Below are 10746 nucleotides of genomic sequence, written 5' to 3'. Positions count from 1 at the left end.
CACAAACGTGTGAACTGGATTTTTGTGTGTCTTTTTTATTTCTATCCAGCTTTCTGTATCCAAATCACTAAGATAAAATAAAATGAGCTGATCTCAAGCGAGTGCATTGCACTGAAAGCACAAGCCGCAGGTGAACGAGTGCAAAAGGGACAGCAGCTCACCTGGGCGCATTCCTGCGGGGACGCACGGATCTGGAACCAGCAGCACGCCGCTAATATTCAAATCTAGTCATTGATTCAAATGATTTGGTCTGGACTTGATAGCCTCTAATGAACCAGGAGGATTTTGGAGTAATCTTTCACACATTCTCTCAGCAAATTCAGAGCTGTGGAGATTTTTTGGAGGGGAACGAATGATCCCCTGTTCCTCCAGCCCTTATAATAAAAGTGAACCCGAGGATTGTTAATGAAAACCTCGTCGTTCCGCGCCCTGCTGAAGACTGTCCACCTGATGCAATGCATTGATTATTTTACAGGTGTGACCAAAAGCATCGAGCTGTGATCAGCTCCCACCTCGAGGTTGACTCAGAGGATTTTCTAAATGATTATCTCCGTCTTGACGCAGACTTCTGGCGTCATTCCCGCTAGTACAAACACTCAGTGACACATAATTTGTATTTTGGGTACCTGGTGAGTAAACAGAGCTGACAGAGAATACCTCTTAACTCCTCAAAGGTTTCTCTAACCTGTTCTAAGATCTCATGCGCTTTTCGTTAACTGCATTTCGATTCAATGGGACGCATTCAAGGGCATAATGTTTCAGGAAACGGCACCGTCTCCGTGCCATTTTAATCAAGAGCTTGTTTGTTTGTCACAAACTTAAATTCCCTCTTTCTCTCCTCTCTCCCAGTCTCCCTCTCTCCCTCTCTTTCTCCTTTCATGCTGTTGCTGGGGAAGCAGGGCGTATGCGCTCCCTGGCCGCGGCTGAAGGGCACGGGAGAAAAACAGGAATGTGAGGAAAATGAGAAGCTTGCATCGAGCGCATTTGCGACAAATATAGTCTGAAGCACTTCATGCACCGATATCGCGACAGAAACTCGAGAATGATTCAGTGTAAAGTGCGATATTTCGCCTCTTTTGATCCATTACCTTATATGGCAGGGCAGAGATATATCGTGCCTGTATTTAATAGGCTGGCTGCTGCCGCTCTACTCAGAGGCTTCATTTTAACCCTTCTGATGCTGAATTATTTTTGGAGCATCGGTTTGTGCTCGTTTAATTCACATTTAAAGCTTCCAACGCGTTGATGTAGAACGAATCGGGCTCTTTTGGACCACAACCATGCGTAAAAGTCGCTTTTTACGCGCATAAACAGATAATTGATGCACAACAGCGCGTTTTCTCTCATGTTTCCAATCAAGCCTCCATAAATCTTTTGACTTAATGTGGCTGACATTTACAGCACAGAGCACACACGCGTTTGGGATGTGGTTTATGCTTATGGATTTAAACTGTCAAGTCAGACAAGCTACAACCAACATTACAAGTAATAACAGGCTGCGTGACTTTGGGGGGGATCAAGCTGAGCGCGCTGCAGTTTCCCACCAGAAAGTTGTCACAGGTAGACTGTGTGCTGCACAGCAGTCCTCTGCTGCTGCTGCGAGTTGAATTAACGGCAGTTGAGCCCAGAGGACATGGCACCGGTGAGATGATCACAGTGAGTGTGTGTGACCTATATTTGCACAGCGCTGTTACAGAACATCTGAGTGGAGTCTACACATGAAGCTGAGCTGTCTTTGGGGATCAGAAATTAAAAAAAAAGAAAGAAAAGGAATTGTACTCTATGAGTTTGTCAGCTTCAGTTAGAGTGATTAACAAGGTTTGGTGCCAAAGTGCGATCACTTTCAAACCTCAGGGAAAAGCTGTTGTTGCATAAATCTCTTCGTTAATTACTGTTACGTCAGCTGTAAAAGCAGGTTCCCAGAAAGGAGACTACACTGAATCCCTCAGGTAGTTTTGGATCTTCGGAAAAGCCTGATGCAGACACAACACACTGTCTGATCTAATGAAAATCACCTTTAAAATCTATTTCTGCGTCTGATCTCAATTATCATCCTCACATATGAACTTGAGGTGTTTCTTCATCACAGATGAGCTGTTTGAGAAAGGATTTCCACGCATGGAGGGAAAGACAGAAGAAAGCTCTGACAGTTATTTGGTGACAGGATTTGAATTTCCAGACATCCCTCCCGCAGTCCAGTACGCACGGGATAAACTCCAACCTCTGTGCAAGGTCTCCACCTCCCCCTCCCCTCTTGACGTCATGCACCGAGCTGAAGCTAGTGCACGAAAAGAGCTGCCCGAGCCGCACTACTGTATACCACTCTATATGCTGAGAGCAAGGAGCGAGGAGTGTGCAAAAGAGAGAAAGAGGAGGGGAGTGAGTGAGTGAGTGAGAGCGGGCGCGGAGGAGAGGTGGAGGGAATACTGTTGGGTTTGGATACAACTGGAAAACTACCAAGCGCGCACAGCACGCACCGAGCGGAAGGCACATTGACGGGTGCGTAGCCAACATTTCACCGACTCCGCGTCCCCCTGCGATCGGAATCAGGCGAGAATGGAGCTCCCTGCCGCCGGAGAGCACGTCTTTGCGGTGGAGGGCATTGAAAAGAAGCGCATCCGCAAGGTAACAGAGGAGGAGAGAAATGCTTGCAGAAAAAAAAAGGAGAACCCGCTCCAACCGTTGAAATATTGCGAGTGACATGCTCCTCACCAATTTTCTTCTCCCTCTCCACCATCACAGGGCAAGATAGAGTACCTGGTCAAGTGGCGAGGCTGGTCACCGAAGTAAGTCAACATTTTACATCATGCGTAACCCTGCAGTGAAAAAAAGCAGAGCCGATACTCGCAGGGACACGGCGTGTTATAATTCGAATTGGTAAATTAAGGGTGTGCTCGAGCAGTGTGTGTTTATGTCAGTGTGTGTGTAGGTGTGTGTTTATGTCAGTGTGTGAGTGCATGTGTGTATGTGTAAACTGGGAGAGCGCGGTCGGTATGTGTTTCAGTGTATCCGTGGATGCCTTCACTAATTTATGCGAGGGAAGGGGGAAGGCACAGCCATGTAATCCCGTTTTAATTATTTCTGCTCTGCCAGCGAATTTACGAGACAGTGGTGCTAAAATGGCCGACTGTATGTTGTGCTGGAGGACCGTTTGGAGAGCAAACACAGCCAGTTTTTATTTGACATTTACAGCGCGAGTCTTCCACGAAACTGTGACTTATATTTGGTGTTCACGGTGCTAGAAATTCACCCTGAAGACGAGAAATCTGCACAACCCAACCCGTCATGTCATTGAAGTGGATGCATGCTTTACCTGTGCGCAGTGCATGCAGAAGATGTGCAAATGTGTTTATGACTGTGTGTGTGTATGTGTGTGTGTTTGAGTGTGTGGGAGGAACAGAGGCCTGTGTGTTCAATTTTCACGTGATATCTCCCTGACAGACGTTTGTTTGCTCCTCTCTGCAGATACAACACATGGGAACCAGAGGAAAACATCCTTGACCCGCGTCTCCTCGTCGCGTTTCAACACAGGTGAGGGAAACATGGACTTCGGACGAGGCCCGCGCGCAGCCTCCAGTTGAGCCATGACCATATAAGGGCATGGGAGGAGGGGCGCCCCAGTAACTCAACCACTAAGCCCCCCCTCCCCTCCCCTCTACTCCCCCCACAGGACTGTGCTGTGGGGAACAGGCTGGGGATGTGGTAGTGAGAGGTCCCTAATCATGCCAAAGGAGGGCTGGACATGTGGAAATAAGCAGGGACGGTGTTCTGAACCGTAAATCGTTTCAAATTCCCAACTTATGACGTGATTTTGGGTCAAGTCATGGTTTGACCCAGTTTCACTAAAGGAGCTGAAGTAGCTGCCTTGCTTGGCCAGAAGCTACAAATGGAAAAAGCACTGCTCCACATTTGGATGAAGCTACACCTATTTGCTGTGAAGCCGTAGAGGACAGGTGCACACACTGGGGAAGTAGAGCTGTTAAATTCTGCTACTTCAGGAGTTTTCCACAAAAAGAGACAAAAAAATTCTCATCTTGACTTGATGTGCCTGTGACGTTACTCAGTGTTTTGGAAACAGAGTATTTTCCCTCCTGATGCTGACAGCATCAACCAGCTCTAGCTTGTAAAACAATCACATGAATGTTAATGTTGGCCTCAGAGGTTGAGATGTTAATGAATACAAATGCTGCTGTCATCTTAGCCTGTGGCACATGCACTTGCAGGACCCATGAGGCCTATGAGACGTGCTCTCAGTAGGCCATCAGGCCGCTCATGAGGCTCGGTGAAGACACGATGGCCGGGGAAAGGAATTTCTGAAAAGGCTAATTGACACGCAGAGCTCTCCAATGTTTCCAGTGTACCGCTCGCTCTCATATTCCCCCTCAGCCTGCCCGCCCGCCTAACTGTGTGTGAATTATTGTGTGTGTGTGTGAGTGTGTATGTGTGTGCCTGGTTCTCCGCTGATGGTCATGGAGTGCTGCCTCTGCTCTGTGTGTGGATTCCTCTCTGCTCCCAGAGGATGGGGGAGGGGATCCAACAAGGGAGGCTGTAATTGCCAAATCTGCCGTGAATAGGGGTCACCCCGTTGGACGTTGTCTGAAATTGCACACATTATAGCATTAAAATGTTGACTGTGTGTTGTGGCAATTTTCCGGCAGCTCTGATAGTTTGAACATCTGAAGCTAAAGGCCAACAATGGCTGGGTTTCACGCACGCAGGGGGGACTCCTGAGTGCAGCCGGCCTTCACCTACCGCTGGTTATTTATGAGCCAATGATGAGTCAAGGTTTATATCAGGGAGCGATATTTCACTGACAGCTCTGCTTTAGCTCTGCAGTCAGTTCAAGTACAGTAACATGTTTCACTCCCTCCTCTTCCTCCTCTTCCTCCTCTTTCAATAAAAACTGCTCCAAAATATGTTCCACATTAGTCCAAATTTATCACCCTTCATTTTCTGATTACAGGCGTTGTGTTACACAATGCACCATGGTTGTAAACAGCGTTCTGTTTCGCTGAAGTACCCAACATCCTCGTCTTTATCTCTACCTCATGACCCTAATTAGAGAGTGAATGTAAAAGAGGAAGGGCATCCTGAAGGAGGGAGTATGTTTAGACAAAAAAAAGGAGAGATCCTCCCTGCTGGAGCCTTAATTGAATTTCTCCAGGATAATGAGAATATGGAACGGCCCGATTACCATGGAGAGCTATGCAAATAAGGACCATAATGCTTTGCAGCAGGTCACATGTGGGCATTCATTAGTCATCCAAATCAGAATTCCACTTTTGACCTTGAGTAGGTGGAAAATAAGAGAATGATTTAAAATGCAAAGCTAACATTTCCCTCATGATGTGAATGTATCTGTACTGTTTAAGGTTTAGACTCAGCTGTTCATATGAGATGATGTAAACTGAAAGTTAATGTGGTGCATGAAAAAAAAAGTAATCGTCTCTTGTTTTTGCAGAGAGAGGCAGGAGCAGCTGATGGGATACCGCAAACGGGGGCCGAAACCAAAACATCTTTTGCTGCAGGTAATAATTATCTTCATCCTCGGCTGGTCTTCAAAGAGAGCCTGCCTCCTTTTTCTCAGAGTCTGTCACCCTGCGAGGGGCCGAAAGGGGAGTGGAGTGTCAGGTGTTAGCGAGCGGCTGTCACTGTGGTGGTGGATATACATAGATGTCTTTAAGAGAGGAGGAGGAGGAGGAGGAAGAGATCCTACAGCTGGATTTCCGTCCACTTTCATCATGAAGCTGGGTGTGTTGCTGGAGGTTACATAAGCGTTGCTTGAGTGCACTTATTTAATCTGCATGTTCATGTTGCTCCATGCAGCTAAAAAGCTTCATAAGCATCATGATAAAAGACTGTGCATCAGGAGAATGCTTTTTCATTTCTCTGTCGTCAAACTGGGAGTGTCCATGTCTCAGGCCTCCACAGGACAGATCCTGAGCCAAATGTGAGCATACGTTAACAGAGACTGAGACCTGATTGCTATGCAGCGTCACTCCTTAAGAGGCATACCACTCCACCGGAGTCACATGTGGCTAGCAATCAGGGATAAAGCGTGACATGTCTGGTGGCACTTTTCTGACCTGAGGTCACAGCCAAAGCGTCTTGAGCGTTCCGCTGCGGTGCCCCCCTGACGGCTCGAGGGGTCAGTCTGTACAGGAGGAGGGGGAGGGGACGACATGGTGAGGGAGGGAGGGTGTAAGCTGAGCGCTGATTGGACAGTCAAGGCTATCTCTTTTTGGTGTTAGCTTGTGCAAATTTTAATTTTCAGGTTTAGGTTTGAGTTGTTTAGCGACAACAGAGCAACAACAGTGCTACAAGTTATTCGGCTGCAGGTGCTGCCATTAAGTGCAGGATTTTTTTTATTTATTTTTATTTATTTATTTATTTATTTATTTATTTTTGGGGGGGGGGATCAACAAGCCAACAAACCACAATTTATTGCTGCAACAGTACACTTCAATCTTCAACAAAATTCAGTAGTAGTGCCGAAAAATCAATAAGAGCCGAGTCTTAGACCTACTGACTCATTCTACCCCTGAGGACAAAGAGGAGAAGGGTCAGATTAAGTGCACAAGTGTTCCCTGAACAGATAAGTTTTCAGACATCTCTTAAAGTAGAAAAGGACTCCGTGGATCGTATAGAGTTAGGTAATTCCTTCCAACATTTGGGCACAACAGAGGAGAAGAGTCTGGCTAGTGATTTGGAGCCACGCTGGGCTGGGAGCACCAGGCGTCTTTCACAAGCAGAGCGTAGTGAGCGAGAAAGGAGTGTAGACCTGGATGAGGGACCCCAGGTAGGCAGGAGCTGTTCTTGTTAATGTTTTGTAAGCTAGAAGAAGAACTTTGAATTTGATTCAAGCTGCTACTGGAAGCCAGTGAAGCGAGATTAACAGCTGGGTGACGTGTGCTGTTTTAGGCTGGTTAAAGACCAGATGTGCTGCTGCATTCAGGATACTTGTTCCGCTCATATGAGCCCCTAATCTGAGTGAGCCCTACCAAATACTGAGCTGTTTCTTAGTTTCTTTAAAAAGTTATCCGTATTTCAATAAAAACAGCTGACTTTATTAACCTTGTCCTCTTGCTTTTGTCTTCAAGGTGCCCTCGTTTGCCAGAAGGTCCAGCATCCCAGCAGGTTTTGAGGAATCATCTCAGCATCCAGAGAGCAGCCTCAAGTCTGATCCCATCCAGGTCCAGCGCTCCCAGCCTCAGCAGTACCAGCTCAACAGCAAAAAGCACCATCAGTACCAGCCAAGCAGCCAGGAGGTCCCAAACGATCAGCTCCACAACGGCAAGAAGAAGTTCATCTACCAGCTCAACAGCAAGAAGCACCACCACTACGAGCCCGATCTGAATATGTACGACGCCCAGGCCTCCAGGCTCAAAGAGGTGGTTAAAGTTCAGGAACCGGCGAGTAAACCTTCAAATCCTGGCTGGAACTTACCGCTGGCCCTGCAGCAGAAATGGGTTCGTGACAAAGACACTGGCTGCTTGAGTAAAGTCAAAGAGTTGGCCGTGGAGGTGAGAAAACCAGCTGTGAAAGAGGCTGAGAGCGAGCATGCACTCAAACCCAACCCTAAAGACGCGACCTTGCCGAGCGCGGTGAGCAGCAAAATGAAGATAATCAAGAACAAAAACAAGAACGGGCGCATTGTCATTGTCATGAGTAAATACATGGACAGCAACAAGGTTCATGGAGCGAAGGGGAAACACGGGGAATCCTCGAGTGAGGAGAAACCGCAAAACACCAAACCAGCGGAGAACAATCCAGCACACACGACCAAAATGGTGGAGTACCCGGAGAACGGTATCCCCAAAGAGATCTGTAATGGCAGCCCGCTTCCTGCTGCAGAGCATCCAAATAAGTGTTCCCCAAAGGACAGACATTTCTCCAAACCGTCTCCCAGCACAGCAGAGGAATACAACACAGAGGTGGCTCGTGGTCAGGCTGATTTACCTGAAGATCTACCCCTACAGCTGACTGCAAGCTCACCCCCAACATCCTGGGCTGTGGACACCAACATCCCCACCCCTACAGCTGTGGACCAGATCAGGATCCCTTCTTTCCCCAACGACCGTAAGAGAAAGATATCGGATACCACAGAGGACAGGAGCCTTTGTAAAACCTACCTGGCTTCCAGGAGCTTCAGCGTTCCCAGCACTGTGGTCACACCACCTCAGGACTCACCTATGGACCTCCACTGTAGTGGCCCTCGTCACAGCAGTGCTCGTACATTTGAGGTTTTGGACTCTGGCAGCCAAGAGGAGCCGATGGATCTCAGCTGCCCAAAGACTAAGAAGCGGGTGGAACCAGAGCCAGAAACACAGCCGGAGCCTCAGCCTGTTGAGACAAACACATCCCCCGTTACGGAGGAGACCACGAAACCCACAGAGAAAGCTAAAGAAGCACCTGTTAAAAAACTCTCTCCTTTTATGGGAAACATCATAATAACTGACATCACCACAAACAGTCTCACCGTCACCTTCAAGGAATACGTTTCCTTCTGAGAAACTTGATGTAGATCTGGACTCCCTTCGACCAATTGGATGATCCTGTAAATATGTACATATGTAAAAACATCAGAATTTTGTATATGTGGAAAATTTATAATTTATCATTGAAATTCAATATGTTTCTTAAAGTGTTTTATACTGTAACTCCTCTGTGACGTTGTAGCCAAGAAAGTGCCCTCGAGGATTTGAGCGAATGCATTCGTGTGGATGTATTCCACTTAGAAAAAAAAGCTGTTGTTTCATACCTGTACCAAACTTATAACCTGAGATGTATGAAGGTTTATACGTATTTTGTATAAAATTATCACTTATTTTGGTCCTGATAGAAGATAGAGAGGAGGCTGTTGCATATATGGTGATCAAAGATCAAATTGAAAGCACTTAAATGACATTTTTATACGTCGCTTTATGTCATTATTTTGCGCAGTGACAGCTCTTGACTTGAAAGTGGAGATGAATCAGCGTTTTTAGAGCTAGCATACATGTTGTGACACATTTCAGGGTGAGTGAAGTGCAGACAAACAAGCCGTGCTATTGCTAGCTAGCTAGCTAACTAATGAATCTTAGTCTTGTGTTGCTAACAGCTCAAGTTGTACTCATGGGTGGATGTCGGGGTTGTTGACGTTTGTCTCCTTAAGCTAACAGAAGCACACGTCATGTTTCGTTTGACAGGAACGATAGCTAGATTTTGATTACGTATCTCTTCTCAAGTCTTATTTGACTGGTTTTTACTCCGTTCAGACGGATCCACAGACTGAGTTTGTGTCGTCTGTTGCATGTTTAGCAAGTGGTTTTTACAAGACTATGTTCCCATCACTGTCTTGCTAATTTAAAAAGCAGGTGTGTCTTACTGCACAGTAAACACAGTAAAAAAAAAAGCTGGATGATTGACAAATGTCCCGGACTTTACCTCTGCCAGTTTTTTATCCTGCCGTTGACATGAAGCGTATCATCAGTGAACATGCAGTTGAAGCCTGATCTGTCGTTATGTTGCACATTTTTACCTCCGGTAAACATTTATTGTGATGGAATAAGACATGAATTTCCTCAAAGATCCATTACCACTGAGAAAATAGTGTCATTAATCAAACGTGTGACTTCCTGTTAGGGCTACTTATTGATTCCTAACTGATTGATAGCCTTATCGTTGACCTTGTTTACTGATGTCTCCTTGTTTCATGCTGATTAGTGATCCTCATCTCGTTGTTTTTGATTTGAATGATTCAAAAACACACACGTTACTGCTATTTTTTTTATTTTTTTTGCTTTGAGAGAAGCTTCTGGAGTCATTATTGGGTGAATTATGCAGATTAAATGTGAGCTGCGCGGCTGGTTGTGTGCACACTGTTACTGGCAATCCAATCAGTGTAAGCTGTTTTGATTATGCTGCTGAAATTCAAATGTCAGAGCTGTTGGATGTACGTTAATATTTGAGCCTAAATTGATGACTTCCACGCACAATTTATGCAAAAACAGTGCGAATGCTAAAATGCAAGAATTATTCAAATGAAGAGTATTTATTGTGGTTGTTCAGAATCAACAATGTTTGCTGCATCAGAAGCTGAAAGTGATTCCATTTGACAGCTTTTTTCTTTTATTTTGCTTTTTCTTTTTTTTTAGTTCTCTAACTTTTGCATTGTTTTGTATTTCTTGCACTTGGTTAAAAGTTGAAAAGATTGTCATGAAGCTTGTTCTACCACGAGTCGGTGGACTCACTGCTGTTGGCACAGCTGATTGGATGGTATGTTTCACACCAATAAAGAAACAGAAACAACCCTCTGACGTGTTGCATGTGATATTTGGCGGACATGTGTTTGAGGAGATTAAACGCACTCTTGCTTTACTTCTGCAAATCTTTCATTGTTTTTCCAGAGGGGGAGTGAAATATTTACATATCAGTGTTATTCTGAGGCCTTTGTGCTCATACGGGGAAAGAATGGAACAATAAACACATGAAACACTAACATGGTTGTGAAACATGAATAGAAAAACAGATCGAGTTGCATAATCTCAAACGCTCCTGCACAAAGGGCCCTCTGTGTTGCATAACTGAACCGGCCGCTTGTACTGTATTATTAAAACTTTACACATGCATTATTTTTCTCCTGCAGCTCTGACCCTGAGCAGGAATGTAAACACACAACATAGCCAGGGTAGGAAAAGGATAGATTATGTAATTTTTAGATTGTATCTTGAAGCAAGGGTTCCTGGTGGGTAAGGATTTGACAAA

General features: G+C 45.6%; 1 protein-coding gene across 1 annotated transcript; it reads left to right on the top strand.

Moving 5' to 3' along the window:
- The first annotated feature begins 2306 nt into the window (after window positions 1-2306).
- Window positions 2307-10312, top strand: cbx4 (chromobox homolog 4 (Pc class homolog, Drosophila)). The gene is made up of 5 exons (XM_074697487.1): window positions 2307-2625; window positions 2743-2786; window positions 3466-3531; window positions 5462-5528; window positions 7101-10312. The coding sequence occupies exons 1-5, from the start codon at window positions 2557-2559 to the stop codon at window positions 8508-8510; spliced, it is 1656 nt and encodes a 551-aa protein (XP_074553588.1). The 5' UTR covers window positions 2307-2556; the 3' UTR covers window positions 8511-10312.
- The last annotated feature ends 434 nt before the right edge of the window (window positions 10313-10746 follow it).

The sequence above is a fragment of the Halichoeres trimaculatus genome, unplaced genomic scaffold (assembly GCF_033239565.1).
Source record: "Halichoeres trimaculatus isolate MK-OKI-2021-1 unplaced genomic scaffold, fHalTri1.1 fHalTri1_scaffold_20, whole genome shotgun sequence".
In the NCBI taxonomy this organism is placed as follows: domain Eukaryota; kingdom Metazoa; phylum Chordata; class Actinopteri; order Labriformes; family Labridae; genus Halichoeres; species Halichoeres trimaculatus.
Note: the sequence above shows the minus strand (reverse complement) of the source record. Positions and strands in the feature narration are given on the sequence as shown.

Bases quoted from the DNA above. Each gene is read 5' to 3' on its own strand.
- cbx4 (XM_074697487.1), top strand. From the start codon at position 2,557: ATGGAGCTCCCTGCCGCCGGAGAGCACGTCTTTGCGGTGGAGGGCATT. The intron at 2,626-2,742 runs GTAACAGAGGAG...CCACCATCACAG, and splicing joins AAAAGAAGCGCATCCGCAAG to GGCAAGATAGAGTACCTGGT. The intron at 3,532-5,461 runs GTGAGGGAAACA...TTGTTTTTGCAG, and splicing joins CTCGTCGCGTTTCAACACAG to AGAGAGGCAGGAGCAGCTGA.